The sequence below is a fragment of the Harpegnathos saltator genome, unplaced genomic scaffold (assembly GCF_003227715.2).
Source record: "Harpegnathos saltator strain DR-91 unplaced genomic scaffold, Hsal_v8.6 scaffold176, whole genome shotgun sequence".
Taxonomy (NCBI): domain Eukaryota; kingdom Metazoa; phylum Arthropoda; class Insecta; order Hymenoptera; family Formicidae; genus Harpegnathos; species Harpegnathos saltator.
In genome coordinates, this window is record NW_020229957.1 from 1,438,741 (window position 1) to 1,457,559 (window position 18,819).

Here is an 18,819-nt window from a genome sequence, read left to right on the forward strand (position 1 = left end):
ATTTCTTTCTTTGAGAACATATGGAACCCAAATATCCAGCTTTGAAACAAAATCAAGTTGTTTCAAATACTCATGCACGGTCGAATTCGATAAATTTAGTCTCTCAGCAATTTCTCGTGTCTTTTTAATTTTTAAATGACGATTTGCATCCATCAATTGGCTTTATTTGGTCTTCATCAGCCTCAACTAACCTTCTAGAACGTGATGCATCTTTGAGGTCGAAATTCCCAGAACGAAATTTCGAAAACCAATTCTGACATTGGCGTTCGGTCAACATATCCTTTCTATATACGACACACAATTTTTTCTTGCTTGCGCTGCATTTTTGCTTTTACGGTAATAAAAAAGCAAAATATGACGAAAATACTCACATTGATTTCCCATTTTTGATGCGACGCCAAACAAAAGCAACTTGACAAATTCCAAAACAACTTTTTTTTTCAAATGAAACTTGAAATGTGCGCTATAAAAATATAAAATGATTTTCTGGTTCAAAATGAGGTTAACTGCTTAAAAAGGCAACTAACACCATCTACTTGAAAAAATTGAAATTACTTTTCGAACAACTCAATACTTATGATGACCTTTCAATTTTCAACATATCTGGATGGTTACAAATAAAAAATCCTGTTAAAATAAAATCTACTCAAGATTTACCGAACAATGCTCTTGTCCATTTCACCGCGCAAAGTTACTTAATCCTTTAACGCCTACTGGTAACTATAGTTACCAGAAACGCATTTAAGAATAACTTAGTCAAAAAAGGAGATATTTTCGTTTTTTTTTGCACCACTGTAAAGGTGAAATCTTCTTCTAAAAAATGGTATATAGATTGTACGTAGATTCGGTTTAGTCTGTTTTTAGCTCAGTTTTAATGATAACATGTTTTTGTCAAATTCCAAGTAGGCATAGTTAGCATTGTTACTGACATCTAGAAGTGCACTATAAATGAATAGATTGGTATCTGTTATAATTTTATGCATTTGGAAACTTTCTCAGATGCAAAATGTGAAATTAAAAGAATACAGAAATTCAAAATGGCGAATCCAATGTGGTGGACATGAAAATCAAGAAATCAACCTATTTTTGTGAAACCTGGTGTTACCTACAGTTTTTTATGCGGCGAAAAATGAAGGGACGATTGACTATTTAAATGGTGATCTATAAGATATTCTTCTGAAATAGTAAGCGTGACGCTCTGAATGATAAACTTCACTCACAAATATAGTAAAGTTTCAGCTCAAAAATGTCAAGCTGACTATCAGAGTTATGTCGTATTAATTACCCTTCATTTTTCTCTGTATAGGTTGCTCATTTCGTATATGTTTTTAGGATCCAAGTCATATTTACAAATAAACAAAAAACGAACGATAAAAAAACCAATCTAATGAAACCAACAAACGAAAAGCGGAAACTTCATGTACTCATTTATTCAGAAGGTAGTTTTTCGTAGATATAAAATTCTGATATTTCTTTTTGGTTATCACTACTTATAGTCTCAATTCAAAAAACTCAAATTTTGTTCTTAAAACACTTATAAAAAAGTCGGGCGTTAAAGGATTAATTTGCTAAAAACCGCGCACTTCCGATCGCGTACATCTCGAATATCATTGACGCCTCGTTTCCGCGAATCTCGTCGAGCTTTCAGGAAGAATATAACTCCGTCGTAAATAGTGAGCGCGAAATAATCGACACCCGGTGCATACGTATCCAAACAATTCGGCCTCTCTGATATATCGCGAGCACGCGTCAATAATTGCGCACGACGATTTTCGCCGACGAAAGTCCCGAAACCGCAGTGCGGTCGAACTCCGTTCCCGGCTGCTCCTCTTCCCGTGCGACCCGCTGCACCTGTGCGCGCGCGCTAATTGCAGATCGCGAGGCAGTACGGATCGGAAGAACTATCGACGAATGAGCGGCACCAAAACGAAGAAGCGGGGCAGACCGAAGAAATTCCGCGAATCGATGCTGGTGCACGAACGTCACGCGCCGGGGCGAAGGGGGAGGACTTTTTACGGCGCAACGGACCGTGCGAGACGGGAGGGTGCGCTAGGAAATTCGCGAAAAAATTCATGCTACCGTGGAAAATGCAGCGACGGTGCACGCAAGCGAACTCACGGCATTGCGGCTCCCGAGTCGCCGCACGCAACCGCCCGTTCGTCTAGACTCGGGACCTTTTTTTTTTTATAACGGTGGGGAAATCCTCATGGATACTCCCCGCCCCTTCGGAGGGGGCGGAGGTTATGTCGACTAAAATCCCACTGGGGTGTCTACCAGCTGGGCCGGAGTGGGGGAACCGGGGGAACTACGTCAGTATTCCCTCCCCAAAACTCGGGACCTATGCTGAAGCCAGGACCAACGACCCTGTCGCCCCTGACTCAGGAGTAACGATTTGTACGGTTCCCTGTGATCGCTATTCTTTCGCGAGGGAAAAAGTGTCTCCCCGGCACACTTCAATCGAATTTCCTGGAAAAGGGCCCTCGGTTTCGTTTTTTTCTTTATTACTCCTAATATATTCACAAGCTGTCATAAATTGACATTAAGTAAATCGTATAATTATGTTCCGTTTTAAGGGAGAAAAGGTCTTCGAAAACAGATTTTATAAACCCGAAAGGAAATTAGAACATTGTCGAGAGGAATCTATGTAGCAAATCTCACAGAAAGAAGATTTCAAGTTTAATGGTAATAATGAGGACCTGGTTAAAAATGAATCTGACAATAATGCGCGAAGAAATAAAAATATGAGTAAAATTAACCTGTAGGTTTGGGAAATCTACAAGTTAATTTTACTAATTGTCACCAATAGGAACTTTTAGATTAACGAAATTAGAGGATAATTAAAAATAAAACTGACAAATACAAGCGGAAATATTATTGGAGAAGAGGTTTTGAAATTTGAGAAATATCACCAATAATATTTGCGATCAGAAGGGAGAATTATTAAAATTAAATCTGATGGACACAGAAAAATTACTTAATGTCAATTTATGACAGCTTGTGAATATACTAGGAGTAATAAAAAAAAACGAAACTGAGAGCCCTTTTCCAAGAAATTCGATTGAAGTGTGCCGGGGCGACGCTTTTTCCCTCACGAAAGAATAGCGATCGCAGGGAACCGTACAATTACTATTGAAAAGCTTATATCATATATGCATTTAGGAAGTTTCACCGAAAGATGCACTTATAGCAGCAAGCAGAGGAAAACACCATAAAAAGTAAAATCGACAGACATAAAAGAGTTGAAATATTATTGGAAGAGGTTTAAATATTCTCTTAGAGATTTAAATATTCTCATTGAAATATAATCTTAAGTTTATATAATCATAGAAAAGAGTAGAGGTGAGAGTAGATTTGACAAACATGTAGAAATGGAGATATTCCCGAAAGAGGGATTTAAGAAACATCATCAAAAAAGGAACTCTTATAAATCAAAGAAAACGTGTAAACATTGTAACGAACGTTTCCGCCTTAACTTGGGTCTTCCTCGATGACACACTAAACTGATGCAAAAAACGAATCACGCGAATCCGATCACTGACTCATAACTGCGCGAGATCGGCAGGAAAATAATACGTAAATGATAAAAACACTAATAGCACGAGGAAACAACTTCGAGCCGCTGCGTCTCGTTCGCTCTGTAGAGTCCATCTCCGTGAGATATTCAGGAATCTTACTGACGTGTTCCAGGCACCAAGAAGATGGAATATAAGACCAGACAGTGGCATGAGAAGTGCTTCTGCTGCGTGGTTTGCAAGAACCCGATCGGCACGAAGAGCTTCATCCCGCGCGAGCAGGAGATTTACTGCGCTGGCTGCTACGAGGACAAGTTCGCCACCCGATGTGTCAAGTGCAACAAGGTGAGTTGCTGTCTTAAATGTAGCACAGATCGCCTCCTCCCCGCGCCGGTCTCGTCCGTCATTAGCGTCAAGGGCAAGGCAAAAGGTCGAAGCCAACAGGTCACATCGAGCTAATTCTTCGTGCGATGAAACTTTGTCGCAGATCATCACCAGCGGCGGCGTGACGTACAAGAACGAGCCTTGGCACAGAGACTGCTTCACTTGCAGCAACTGCAACAACTCCCTGGCGGGTCAACGGTTCACGTCGCGCGACGACAAGCCGTACTGCGCCGAATGCTTCGGCGAGCTCTTCGCCAAGAGATGCACCGCTTGCTCCAAGCCGATTACCGGTACGTTCCTCTTGCCAATTGTGTTTCAGCGATTGGGCGCGCCCGCGAGAATGACCTCAGCGACGAATCCTCTTCGAAGTATAAAAAGATTCCACGTATCCCCTCCCACTCCGTCATCTCTTACACGATACTCACCGCTCAAATTGTTTGAGTCAAAGTGTCCGTCTTACGGTGTGATTTGTAGATTATCTCTTTTCGTCGATGTAACAGCGATTGTTGCAGATTTGTGAATATTTAAACATCGCAAGGACCGGATTTGACGACTCCCCTAGAAGGACCGTAGGAGCCAATTTGGCTCCAAGATTATTTTTTCGTAAATAATAAATAGAAAAAAAGGAAACGTATAGGTATTATAAAATTTATAAAATTATAAAATTTAACGTCTTAACAATATCATTAATTTATTGAATAAAGAAAACTATTAGTTACATTATATTGAATGTTTTTTAGTCTTTGGTGAAAGAGACTAAACGTGAAATTCAATTCTGTTATGTACTACAGGAAACGCATTTGTGCATAATTTTCTTTGTACATTTACCGCACACAAATTTTTTACACAAACAACATTTTCCAACTTTACGATCTTTTTGCAGTCTTTTTTATTTGACAAAATGGTCGTTTGCCCGAACCATCGCCGAATTCAATTTCTTCTCCGGTTGAATCAAAATTTTGAGACTTTCGTTTTTGAATAACATATACAGAGCACATATGGTATATAGGGCACTCAATTCTTCCGCGAGATTTTGTAAAAAGATTCTTCTTGATATTTTTTCACACGTAACTTCCTTGTATATAATCCATGCACTTATAGCAGCAAAATCCAAAATATTATAAAAAGTATGAACTGGCCAGCGGCGAGATTCTATATATGCATATCTATGTGTACATATGTATGTATATAATTGTTTTTTAAACGAATAAATAGATAGATATATATAAAAATATTTATTTATCTATTTAAAATCATAAAACTTGTAAATAAACCCGTGAAACATATGAGAATATCAGATATGTCAAATTGACTTCAACGATCCTTTTAGGTAGGCAATAAAAATTTAACCGTCTTATTAATTGAAAAATATTTTTACCAAAATTAAGATCATGAAAAATGATTAAAAGTCACAAAAGGATATCACGTCGAGGCAAAGTTGAAAAAAGTTATAGCAGTTTGAATTTCGCGAGGAGCCAAATTGACTACCTCGGTTGTTCTAGTGTTAAATGTATTTTAAGGAGTCTTCTCTTTCCATTTCTTTGTTATTACGGGTATGCAAAAGTTTCCATCGCTTTTAAGGCAATGCTTTTTATTAATATTATTATAAATAATACAGTGTCTTTAATCAAAATATTTTCCGGCATTATTTACTACTTTTTGCCATCTTTCAGGCAAAAAATGGATACCACAACAAAGGAATTTTTTGTTTTAAGATGAATCAAGTTATCGATGAATTGTTACACTTCTTCAACATTGTAAAATCGTGTACCAAAAAGACTGCTGCGTAGAACGAAATAAGTGAAAATTCAATGGGGTAATATTTGGAGAGTATGCAAGGTGTAGTAGGATTTCCCATTGCAATTCCATTAAAATTTCCCAAGTCGTTAATGTAACATGGGGCCTGGCATTGTCGTGCAGAAGAATCATTTTGTTTTGTTTTGTCGCAAAATATAACCGTTTCTTGGTCAATTGCTCATTCAATTGCCTCAATTGTCGACTGTATCCACGGTGATAGTCTGAGATGGTCCTAACAGCTCATAATACAGCACTCCTTGCATGTCCTATCAGATACACAGGAGGACCTTATAACTATAGATATTTCGTTTTGGCAATGATTAGAGAATTTCTCCGGAATTTATCCACGATCTTTTACAATTCGGATTGTCATAATAAATCCATTTTTCATCTCCGGTCATAATTCGATACAAGAAAGACTTGTATTTGTGTCTATTGAGCAGCGAAAGGCAAACGGTAACTCGGCAGACAAGCGTTCTCGGATAATTTATGGGGAATTCATTTTCCTTCCTTCAAAATTTCCCCCGTCTCATGCAAGCATCGAATTACAGTGCTTTGATTAACACATAACCTTTTCACAAGTTCTACACTCGACTGAGTCGAATCTTCTTGCAATAACACTTCCGAACAAGTCATCCGAATTCATCTCTTGCGGTCGCCCGGCACGCTCCTTGTCTTCCAAATCAAAATCGCCACTTTTAAAGCGCCGAAACCACTCACGACATGAACTTCCAGCTATCGTTCTCTCACCATAAGTTTCGTAAATGATTCTGGTTACTCCTGCAGCTGCTTTGTGCTGATGGAATAAAAAAAAACATACAATGACGTATATGCGTCTTATCGACTTCCATCTTCATACGAATTAAAAATGTTTATGTCAATGAATATGACTCATTATGCATCAGTTTCTATATGGAGGTTGACCAATACTGACATAATCTAACAAAAATGTGTCGCAACTTTCGTGTAAATAATTCACAATGCCACCTATATGTGAACGATGGAATCTTTTGTATACTCTTAATAAATAAAATGGCATATAAATTCTTTATATTCTATCGATAAATGAGATTCTTGTAAATTTAGATAGCTTTCTCAGAGGCGAATAATGTTTCTTGGAAGAATCTGTTTTATATTTTGCGTAGCTGAGGAAATTCATAAGAAAGACTCTTTGTTACTCCATCCCCCCTCCCCATACAAGGGAACCTGGACTCGGTATTGCATCTATCACATAAAAGGCTCCATTGAACCATAAAAATCAAGAAAATGATTTCATCGTTATCTCTATAGAGAGAAAATCGCTTACAACGCTTCATACTTTTCCTCTTTTACACAGAGCAAGAAACGAGAGAAATTTCTCAAATAAACATCGCGTTTGTTTTTCGAAAAGGTACCAAGTCTGCATAAATCTACATAAGATTGAATGAAACCGCGTCCATATAAATAAATTTCAACTCAAATTCGAGTAAATTTAAACCGAATTAAATTTTAATTGCACATATAATTAAATAGATCTTATTTGTCTTCAAAATAAAATAATAGAAACAAAAAGATTCGATAAGATTCGGTCGCGACGTGTTACGTGCAATAAATTTTACACCCTTTGTCTTTTTCACGCGCTATATTTCTAAATTTATGTTAACAAATTTCCCATTAAATAAAAGTCAAAAAAACTTGTATTATATTATTTAAAATATTATCTAAAATATTATTTCTTTTTTATCGACCGCTGTATCATTACAAAAATCGCACCGGAAAATCGAGACGCGAAATAACCCGCATAAATTTCGCAATATAAGTCTTCAGGATTTTTTCGAAGCCACTTCGAGTGTGCGCGTTGAAAAATTGACAAATGACGCGCAACAGGCGATAAGAGCTTGCAATGAATCACCTAAGGCTCGACTCACCGTTCGATTTTCAGGTATCGGCGGCACTCGCTTCATCTCCTTCGAAGACAGGCACTGGCACAACGATTGCTTCATCTGCGCGGGCTGCAAAACCTCACTGGTCGGGCGCGGCTTTATCACCGACGGCGACGACATCATCTGCCCCGAGTGCGCCAAGATGAAGCTGATGTAAAGAAGCTTCAGCGATGGCCTCTCGACGACATCGTGAACGACAACGGGCTCGACGGGTACCGAGGCAAAGGGAGAGCGAAGGACATTCGGCGCGGCGAGCGCGCAATCGTCAAACGGATCATCGCAATCGTCCACACCGTGCGTCACCGTGAAAAATGGAAGAAAGAAAAAAGGAAAAAATGACAAAAAAAGAAAAAAACAAAGAAAAGAGCATCATCACGATGTCGCTAGCCGACGACGAACGACGGACGGGGTGAGCTAGGGCTTTCATAAAGCTTCGCCGCAACAGTCGTAATGAGGAGCGAGTAAAACGGCGTAATCTAACAAATATCGCGAATGAGAATAAACAGGTAAAAGAGAGAGGGAAAGAGGGAAAGGGAGAGAGGGAGAGGGAGGGCGAGGGGAACAAAAGAGTTGCACTCTGTCATATAGTAGATTCTTTCACGAGCAAATCCACAACGGCTCCGATGGGGCCGTGTGGGTCGTCTTCCCCCTCCGAAGTATCTTCGCGAAAGCAATCTTCTCTCCTCGTCTCGATCGGCATGACAGATCCCGTGAGTACCGATCGATCGCGAGCGAGATGGGAGAGGAGGGGAAGAAAGACGGCCGGCGCGATGCAGCAGCGACGGAATGTGGATCGTCTTCTTTGTAGCTTCATAGCTGTAGCGATATTAGTTTGTTTGTTCTTGTCGGGTTTTCGTTTTGCATGTGCTTCGGCGGGGAATCCGCCGATTCGTGTCCGTGTTACTGTACGCCGAGTAACAACCAGCTTGATCGCCGTCGCTCCCAGCGACACTGAGGACCCGAAGCTGGATTGGGATCTCGGATCCTCTCGGGCAGCGAAGAAGGCACGCTGGCCAGCGAGCTCGTCGATGAGGAAGAGGGAAAATCAAATCGCCTTAGTAGCGTAACAACGCGACTCGTCGAGCGCTCGTCGAGCGAGACGAACGGGCCTGATGAGCGCCCTCGTGATGTTATTAATACTGTTAATTAATATCGTTTTCGCTTTGTACAATGGTAGAGACACGCGCATGTGGGCGCCAAGAGAGTCATATACATGTATACTTTATATATATACATATATATATTCTTACGAGAAACTAAATTTGATACACACACATACACAATAATGTTGTACTTCCGCTCGACTCGCACGCTCGAGATAGAAAAAACGCGACAATGCGACACGTACGTTTGGTTTCAGCAGGGTTTGAACGCTTCCTTGCTGGCTGCGATTTAGGACATGGCCGATGAATCAATGAAGAAGCCTAACTTCTGAGGATTTATCGGAAGTTAGTCTCCTCATGGGTCGTTTGGCCACGTTCCAAGCTGCATCAAGAGAAAAAGTACTGAACCGTCCTGAAATCGAGTGTACACTTGTTTGCGCAATGACCCGCACGCAGTTTTCCAATGAAGTTAAGGGCGCTTCAAATAGGCATGATTAAGAGTCACTGCTCATGGGCTTACGCAATAATCGATTACGACAAAAGTCGAGCGGCAATGCACGATGTGAACGGTGATCATTTATTATACTCTTATCTGGTAGATAAAAGTATAATAAAAGCACTTCCCCGAACCCTTCGTAGTTGTGACGTCGGACGTCACGTCTGCTGTCACTTTGACTCCTGCGGACGTCGAAGAAGCCTTAAGCCGAGTTCAAGCCCTTATCTGAATAGAGCTTGCACTCAGATTAAGCTTAATCGACATCGGTAGAAAGGGACGGTAGCCGGTTATACCGCGCTTACAAGCTCATAAGCAAAATGGTTCGCGATCATGAAGAATTGATACGTTCTCGACTTTATCGGAAGAACTCTGCGAACGAGTGTACGTTTGGTTTCAATGCAGTCTCGACACTTCTTTCTTGGATGTGCAGTTTGAAACGCAGCCGATTGCCCAATGAGAGAACTTGTTTTTCAGGAGCTGATAAAAAACGGGATCTCTCATTGGGCCATTGGCTGCGTTTCAAACTGTGTTAAGGGAAAAGCATCCAAGCTGTACTGAAACCAAACGCATACGGCAACGCAGACTCGTCGATAATGGCTGCGCTCGGCAGGAAGAGCCGCTTTAAAACTGTCGTAAAATTCGTGAATCTGATTGGTTTATGCTCTTAGACTCGACCGAGATTAAAAGTACGCACCAATCAGATTCGCAAATTTTACAACAGCTGCAAAACAGCCTTTTCTACTGAACATAGCCAATACTATTATTACTACTGCTACTACTACTTTTACTACTACTATTACTATTATTACTACTATATTGCACCACCTTCGTCTCTCTTTCTCTCTCTCTCTCTCTCTCTCTCTCTCTCTCTCTCTCTCTCTCTCTCTCTCTCTCTCTCTCTCTCTCTCTCTCTCTCTCTCTCTCTCTCCCTCCGCCCCCTCTCTCTCTCTCCCTCTCTCTCTCTCTTTCTTTCGCTCTCTCTTTCCCCCTGTTTAGAGCGCCGTACAGCTGCGATATTTAGCCAACTGAATGCTCTATGACCCCCGCCGACTAATAACCCCAAGCATGGACGCGCGAAAAGAAGAAATGAGTCCTCTGATAGCGAGATGGCTCTCCTCTCTTCTGAGTCCTTCTCTCCCCTTTCTCTCGGCCGTCGAGAAAGAGATGGGCGCTCACAGTCGTAGGGATCCGTCATCGTCCCGTGTGAATCACAAATGCACACACATACACACACACATACACATATCTATACAGACGTAACATACGAAACAACACAACGCTACAGGCATTTCTTGCACTAACACGTTAGAAGAATTTGATCGAGGAAGAAAAGGAAAAAGAAGAAGAAGAAGAAGAAGAAGAAGAAAAAGAAGAAGAAGAAGAAGAAGAAGAAGAAGAAGAGATAGAAAAAAAAGAAAGATGCAACGAAGGTACACATACATACACACACGCGACATGCACACGAGATGTATAATCACGACACACATGCACAAACATACGAACGTGTACGAGTGTGCGGCGGACGCACACGCGGAAACACTAATTGTGGCCTTATCCGCACGAATACTGTAGGAGTATATAAAGAGAGAAATATAAAATAAAATAATATAAAATAAAGTAAAACCTACGTACACACGCGCGTACACACACGTACACAGAAGAACTAACGTCTCACACAGTATAATTTACTTCGTTACAAGATACTTAATATCAAAGTTATTGTTATACAAAAACGCGAACGCGCGCGAAAGTAAGTGCAACGCCGCGCGAATTGAGAGTCCACGTGCGAGCAAGGGAGAAGGTCCGAGGAGGTCCGAAGCGTACGTTCGGACTCGATCACACACGACCAAGATACGAGTCACCATGTGCTATAATATTATAATATTATGTATGTTCCGACGGAGTCACTTACACACTAATCGCCTTAATTAGTAAACGATTAAAATATATAAAAAAAAGAAGAGAGATTATTCTATATTCAGCGTATCCTATACACTCTGTTACACTAAAATTGATAAATAAATAAATGTAATTATTTACATGAGAATATATTTCTATACAATTCCCATTCCCTGCGCATCGTCGAATTAATATTAAAAATTTTTTCGAAATGAAATTTCTCACTTGCTCGAATTTAAATATCACGTCGCGTCACGATAAAAACGAATTTTTGAGATACGTCGAATAATTACGGCGAATTTCACTCACATTCAAATTTCACCGTTGTACGCACGAACATTTTAATTGGTTTTCACTAAACTCATCGGAAAAAAAAACGGAGAAATATGTAACAACAATTTACGTAATTGATTTGATTAGATAAGGACGTACAAAATGTCGATTAATTAATAAAGAGAATCCGTGCACTTGCAAATGTTATCAATTTATAAAATAATGTTATAACGACGGAACCGATGGGAAACACTGCGTATCACTTTGCACAACTGTGTATGATATTTCATCAATTATATACTATACAGGGTGACATCGAAAAAGGTGACCAAACTTTGATATTGTACTCTACTCTTCCTAAGGATGAAAAAAGATCGTATAAATATAGATCTGGAAACTCTTCCTTTCTGAGATAGAAACACTGTTTATAATTGAATGTTATAAGAATGGAGACTTCAATTGGGGAAAGACTTGCTTATTGGGCCAGTTTTTCTTCTATTTACATTCAACGGTAGAAATTATACACAATTTTTGGAAACTGAACTTTCTACACTATTACAAGATGTACCATTGGCAACACATACTCGAATGTGGTTTATGCATGATAGAGCTCCAGCCTATTTTAGTCAAACTGCTAGAGAATATCTTAATAACAATTATATTAATCGGCAGGATTGGCAGCGGTGGATTGGCAGAAAAGATCCAATCGCCTAGTCTGCACGCTGACTTAATTCCTTTAGATTTTTATTTGCGGGAACATTTTAAAAGTTTAGTCTATGATAATATTGAAGACTTGAATAAGTTCTCGCTGTTTTCTGACAGATGGTGTTATCTTAGCTTTTTTGCATCGGGCAATACTACAGCCAACTTCATCGTGAAGCTCCACTATTAGGCTCGAAGTGACAGTATATGTTATTCCGCCGAAGCGTAAACAACATATTTTTTCATAGTGTTAAATATGTCGAATTTCGTGCCAAAAGAAGAGTATTTGCGGGAAATTTTACTGCATTACTTTTTTCAAAAAAAATCTGCAACTGAAGCACATAAAATTCCTGTGGAGACTTACGGCGACCATGCACTGTCGGAAACAACATGCAGAGATTGGTTTAGACGCTTTAAAAATAATGATTTTGATATTGAAGATAAAGAACGCTCTGGCGCACCGAAAAAGTTTGAAGACGAAGAATTGGAAGCATTACTCGATGAAGACCCGTGTCAGACGCAAAATGAACTTGCAGAATCATTAGGAGTTGATCACACAACAGTTGCCAAACGTTTAAAAGCATTAGGAATGATTCAAAAACAAGGAAATTGGGTGCCGTACGAATTGAAGCCGAGAGACTCGAACGGCGTTTTTTCACGTGTGAAAAACGTACAGTGGAGCACAGCTGCTCCAACGGTAGAAAAGGAAAGGTTTTTTGCATCGTATCGTGACTGGCGATGAAAAGTGGACACACTGTGATAACCCGAAGCGTAGAAAATCGTGGGGTAAGCCCGGCCATGCATCAACATCGACGGCAAAGCCGAATAACCATGGTTCCAAGCTCATCCTCTGTATTTGGTGGGATCAGCTGAGTGTAGTATATTATGAGCTCCTCAAAACCAATAAAACCATCACGGGAGATCGCTATCGACTACAATTGATGCGTTTGAGCCAAACATTGAAGGAAAAACGACCGCGATACGAGGAGAGACACGACAAAGTAATTTTGCAGTATGACAACGCTCGGCCACATATTGCAAAACCGGTCAAAACCTACTTGGAAACGCTCAAATGGAAAGTCCTACCCCACCCTATTCACCGGACATTGCTCCTTCCGATTACCACTTGTTCCGATCGATGACTCATGGCCTGGCTGAGCAGCACTCCCATTCTTATGAAGATGCCAAAAAATGGGTCGATTCGTGAATAACCTCAAAAGATGAGTCGTTCTTTCGACATAGTATTCGTATGCTGTCAGAAAGATGGGAGAAAGTAGTGGCTAGCGATGGACAATACTTTCAATGACATGTTCTTTACTAATTTTTTTAAATAAAGTATTCATTTTCACGAAAAAATAGCGAGAACTTATTCAAGTTTCCAATAATATTATTGATAATCTGGAAACACTCAAAAACCAGATTATTGCTTCATGTGACCAAATTCGGAATACATCAGGAATTTTTGAACGTCTTCTACAGTCTCTGCAACGTCAATGTGAAGCGTGTATTATTCCAGAAGGAAATCATTTCCAGCAATCTCTTTAAGCAAGCTTCAAACGTTTCATCAATATTCAATCATAAATAAAAAAGGGTTTATATCTCGGGAAGGAAGAGTTTTCGGACTTGTGTTTATATGATATTAGGGTTGGGAAAGTTACTTCGTAAAAGTAACTAGTTACAGTTACAGTTTTCTTCACTGAAAAAGTAACTAGTTACAGTTACAAGTTACTGACTTTCAAAAGTAACATGTTACACTTACTTAAAAAGTAACGAGTCGTTACTTTTCAGTTACTTTCCTATAATAAATGTGCTATTATTTTAAATTTCGTAATCGTGTGTAAATTTCAAATTAATTTAAATTATACCTTAGTTAATTATATTTTGTTATGAATATAAAATGTTATACGTTACAACGTTATTTTATTATAAATATATTGAATAATGAATAATACTTCGAATACTTCCGCATATGCTAGTCATGGCATTTTTAAATCTTTTTCTAATGATTGCGATGTCTTATCCATTGCTTCCATTTCTAAGTAACTGGAACCATGCAGTGTACTTCATGCTAAACGTAGGTTATGTTAACGACTAAGAACTGGCGACGCGCGACGGAAATGTCCAATAGGAATATAATTTTTTTCAAGGAATACAGATTGCGTTCGAAGAGGAGACTATCAGCGCTATTGCGTCATTTTACCCTTGTTTTACATCTAATGAATGATAAAGGTGGCGCAATAGCACACTTTCCGAACGCAGCTAGAATAACTAATGCTTGTTGGATATCGAGCATCGCACGTAGCATTATCATGCTACCCACAGATGTCTATACTATAAGCATATGTGGTACTATCAGAGACTTAGGTTTGAAATATATAAAGTAACTATTAAAGTAACTATTAAATTAGTTACTAGTTACCAAATAAGTGTAACTAAGTTAAGTTACAGTGACAGATGGAAAAATGGGACGAAGTTAAGTTATAGTTACTAAAAAAAGGTAACTATAACTGTAACTTCATTACAAGTAACGAGTTACTTCCCAACCCTGGTTTATATAACCTTCTTTCATCCCTAGGAAGAGCAAAATACAATTTGGGCGCCTGTTATCTTGTATCAAAAACTTAATCGCTAAATTTATACATACATAGATGCGAAACCAATTAAATTTAAGCATCTACACAAACCAAGAGCCAAACATCAAATTGAATGGCATACGACCAGAACAAAGAATCACTACACTAATTTTCCAGCACTCCTAATAGGCGGAGAAACTCGAGAATGGCATCATTTTCTTTGTTTCGACAAATATAACCGAGTGCAATGCTAAAAATTCTTAGAAAAAACCCCTGGGTTAGATTTTGCCAAATTTTATGGGGTCCACACGTTTAGCAGAATCCAAATCAAGCGTTTTTTGTAAAATTTTAGGATTGAGTCCGGCAGTGCTCATCGAGATAAAGAAAATAACATCTTTCCTGAATCTTTTTGCCCACTGGAAGCGTCCAAAGAAAAATTGTTTTCTTATTTTCAAACACTTTACACTGATTCCCAAATACTTCCAGTAGACGAAGATATTCGGAACTGATGTTATTGATTTATTATTTTATTTGTCTCGACAAATACTACCGAATACAATTCTAAAAGTTCACAAAAAATGTCTAGTTTAGATTTTGCCTAATTTCATAGATCTTCATACCAAAATGTCACAAAATCTAAATCAGATTTTTTGTAAACTTTTAGAATTGTATTCGGTAGCACATGTCAAGACAAGTAAATCGAAATTGCTCCCGAATTTTTCCGTCCACCAAAAATGTTAGAAAATCAATTTAACCATTTTAAAATAAGAATTCGATTACTTTCGGTAGAAAGAAAAATTCGAGGTTGGTATCATTTTACTTTTATTAGGTCAATCGGAAAGTTCCATCCGTTTTCTTGCAAAACGTATGGCTTTATTTAAGAAACAAAATGAAAAAGTACATCTATCAAAATATTGTCCATCGTTAGCGATGACTTTTTTCCATCTTTCGGTCAGCAAGCGAATTCCGCGGCGAAAGAATGACTCATCTTTGGAGGCTATTCAGTCAGAGATCCATTTTTCGACGTCTTCATAAGAATTGAAGCATTCGTCAGCAAGTGCGTATGCCATCGATCGAAACAAGAGATAGTCGGAAGGGGCACAGTCTGGTGAATAAACCGCATGGGTAACACTTCCCAGCGAAGTGCGTCTAACGTTTTGTTACGTCCTAGAGGAGGAGCGCAACCTTTTTGTTCGCAGGAGAGGAGAACCTCGTTCGTACACGCGTGTCAGGGAACAGGTCAGGAACCCGACGGGTCCCTTTACTCGGTCACTGACGTACGACGAGCGGTCCGTTTTTCGGTCAAGGACGCGAATCCTTTTACCGGGGATAGGACCATGAGTCAACTGTTGGAAGGTGGGGTGATTTTGAAATTAATTGATGGAAATAAATTAATAGCAAATTTATTAAAATAAGGGTGACAAAAAAATGATATACGGCGCGGCTTAAAATATAACAATAAAATCATATTACGGCGCGGTTTATTACAATTGACTTGAATGATGGTGTGTGTATGTGTGTATGTGTGGAATAGAAGAAGAAGGAATGAAGAAAAGGGAAGGAATATGGGTAGAGAGTTAGTCGGGTGAAGGGGAACGAGGGCGGTGAATTTAAGGGAGTGGATAATTCGGAAAAAGAGAAGGGAGAATACGATATTGAAGGGGTAGAAGGAATGGAAGCGCGTGTAGGAGAAAAGGGAGGACCAAGGGGTAAACGTCGGAATAGGAAAGGGGGTAGGAGTGTTGGGTGATAATCAGTTTCGAGTGAAATATTTATAATGGAATGGAAATATTGCAGTTGGTGTTCAAATTCATAGAGATCTCTAATCCCGTACACTGTCTCGAAAAAACAGAGGACTTGTTGGATGGATACCACGGAATGATAATAATGGCCCACTAAAAATGGATTTCAATAAACGGGTGGAACCAATAAATAAGGGCATAAAAGGAAACAAAACTTACTACTGATTCCTGTTATCCAGGAGGTGAACAAAAAAATAAAAGTTGTCGTTCAGTAGCTCCTGCTCGGTAGGTTGGATTGTGCTCGCCCACTCCCTTCCGGTTGTCCAATTATGACACAATCACTAATGCTTTTTTCTGAATATTTCTTCTTCTTTGAATATTTGCACAAACTCCGATATATGAATCTTGGAAATACTATCTGAATATCTGAATGCCCGGATCTTTTTTGAATCTGAATCTGGAATACTTGAAATCTGACTTCTAAATTCTGAATGCTCAAAAGCAGAATATCTGAGTGCCCGCGGAGGCGTATGTCGCGGTTTTTATACTGATGATCGGAGGCAGGACCCGCCAGGGTGGGTAGAGAAATGGCCTTTGGGGAAGGGGTGAAGCCCCAAGGAGAGTCCAATGATGTCAAAGATTTAATTAGTAAATTTTTAGTATTGGTCCTGGTTGATCTTAGTGGGACAAAATCTTAGGCATTAAGAATTAAGGGTGAGGTTAAAAGATCTCGTGCGAGGCTTGGAGACATGAATATAGAATGGCTAAGGGGTGGAGCGTGGATGTCTCTTAGTTGGGTGGATTAGTTTGATTGGCGGAATTGATTAGGCATGATAAGTGCGATGGTGGTGGATTCCTGTGAGAGAGATATATACAAGTGGCCGGCTGGAAAAGTCAGATGTCGTAAATCAAGAGTTGAGATCAGATTTTATGACTATCAGTGAAGTAAGCTTTGTTAGTTGACTGATAGGGCACATATGGTTTTGGATTGGGAAGATGTAAGTTTCAAGTTTTAGAGCAGGAATACTCTGTATTGCTTTGTTTTACTGAAAGTTTGTTAGCGCAGAGTTTCAAATTTTATAGCTAGGCTGACGGACTTGGCGAACACTACCCAGATATAAACCTTCAATGAAGACGTGTAGAGTTTTACAACAGAGCACTGTTTCCTGTTATGAAATTTTCCTAAATCGCCTTTCATTTGGCGCAACGGCTGTTTGCCAGATGTGACTGTTTCTTATTTTATATTTATATATGTATATATTCCTATTATATAGTTATATTAGGAGAATAGAAGTTCGAAAGGAGAGAGAAAAAGAAAAAAAAGATTTTTTAAATAATTATCCGGAGTTCGCAGGACGTAACAGTTTCCTTGACAGATTTTGTGACGTGAGGCCGAGCGTTGTCATGAAGCAAAATCATTTTATGTTGTCTCGTTTCATATTCTAGTCGTTTTTCGTGCAATGCTCGGCTCAAACGAATCATTTGTTCTCTGTAGAGATCCCCTGTGACTGTTTGACCACTTTTCAACAGCTCATGGTACAGCACGCCCTTCTGATTCCACAAAATACAGAGCACTGCCTTCTTTCCGTGAATATTCCGCTTCGGCGTCGATGTTGAGAGTTGGCCGGGATAGCAAATAGTTTTTCGACGTTTGGGGTTGTCAAAATAAATCCATTTTTCATCCCCAATGATGATACGATGTAAAAACCCTTTTCTTTGTTGCCTAGCAAGCAGAATTTCGCAGGTAATTTTTTGCCTTTCAATGTTTTTTAGCTTCAGTTGATATGAGACCCATTTTTCTTCCTTGTAAAGGAAGGAAAATGGTTTTCAAACCATTTTCCTTCCTTTCCTAAGGTTTTCAAACGATCGGAAATGACAGATTGAGCACAATTTAATGCTTCTGCAAGTTGCTTTTGCGTTTGACATGGGTCTTCGTCCACCAATGCCTGCAATTTTTCGTCTTCGAGTAATTTTGGTTGTCCAGAACGCTCTTTGTCCTCTACATCAAAATCACCACTTTTAAAACGTCGAAACCATTCTCTGCGTGTTTTATCGGAAGAAGCATTATCACCATAAACTTCTACAAGCATTCGATGAGCTTCAACTGCAGTTTTCTTCCAATTGAAGCAAAAGATTAACACTTCGTGCAAATAATGCTTATTTGGCTCAAATTTTGATATCTTCGATGCAGTAAAAAACAATGTTATTGATGCAAACATATACCTTTATGTACTGAATGTTATTGACAGATGTCAAAACAAACCATTAAGCTTCGCTTAGACATTAGAGGTTAACGACAGTTCTAGTTATAGCTACTTACTGCTAGATGGACGGAACTTTCCGATTTACCTAATATTATGAGCCTTCAAGCGCTCTTATGAGCCCTCGTTCGTGCTCATGATTCGTACGTCTTTAT

General features: G+C 39.3%; 1 protein-coding gene across 11 annotated transcripts in view; it reads left to right on the forward strand.

Annotated features, from left to right (window-relative positions):
* Lmpt (four and a half LIM domains protein limpet) overlaps positions 1-9,242 on the forward strand; it is a 527,685-nt gene extending 518,443 nt beyond the window's left edge. For 10 of the 11 annotated variants that reach the window (XM_025297410.1, XM_025297409.1, XM_025297413.1 and 7 more), the window contains 3 exons: positions 3,688-3,857; positions 4,000-4,186; positions 7,615-9,242. In XM_025297410.1, the coding sequence (XP_025153195.1) occupies positions 3,688-3,857; positions 4,000-4,186; positions 7,615-7,772 (515 nt within the window). In that variant the 3' untranslated portion in view covers positions 7,773-9,242. The remainder of the gene's footprint in view (positions 1-3,687; positions 3,858-3,999; positions 4,187-7,614) is intronic. The other variant, XM_019843751.2, reaches the window with a different exon arrangement.
* Positions 9,243-18,819: the final 9,577 nt, after the last annotated feature.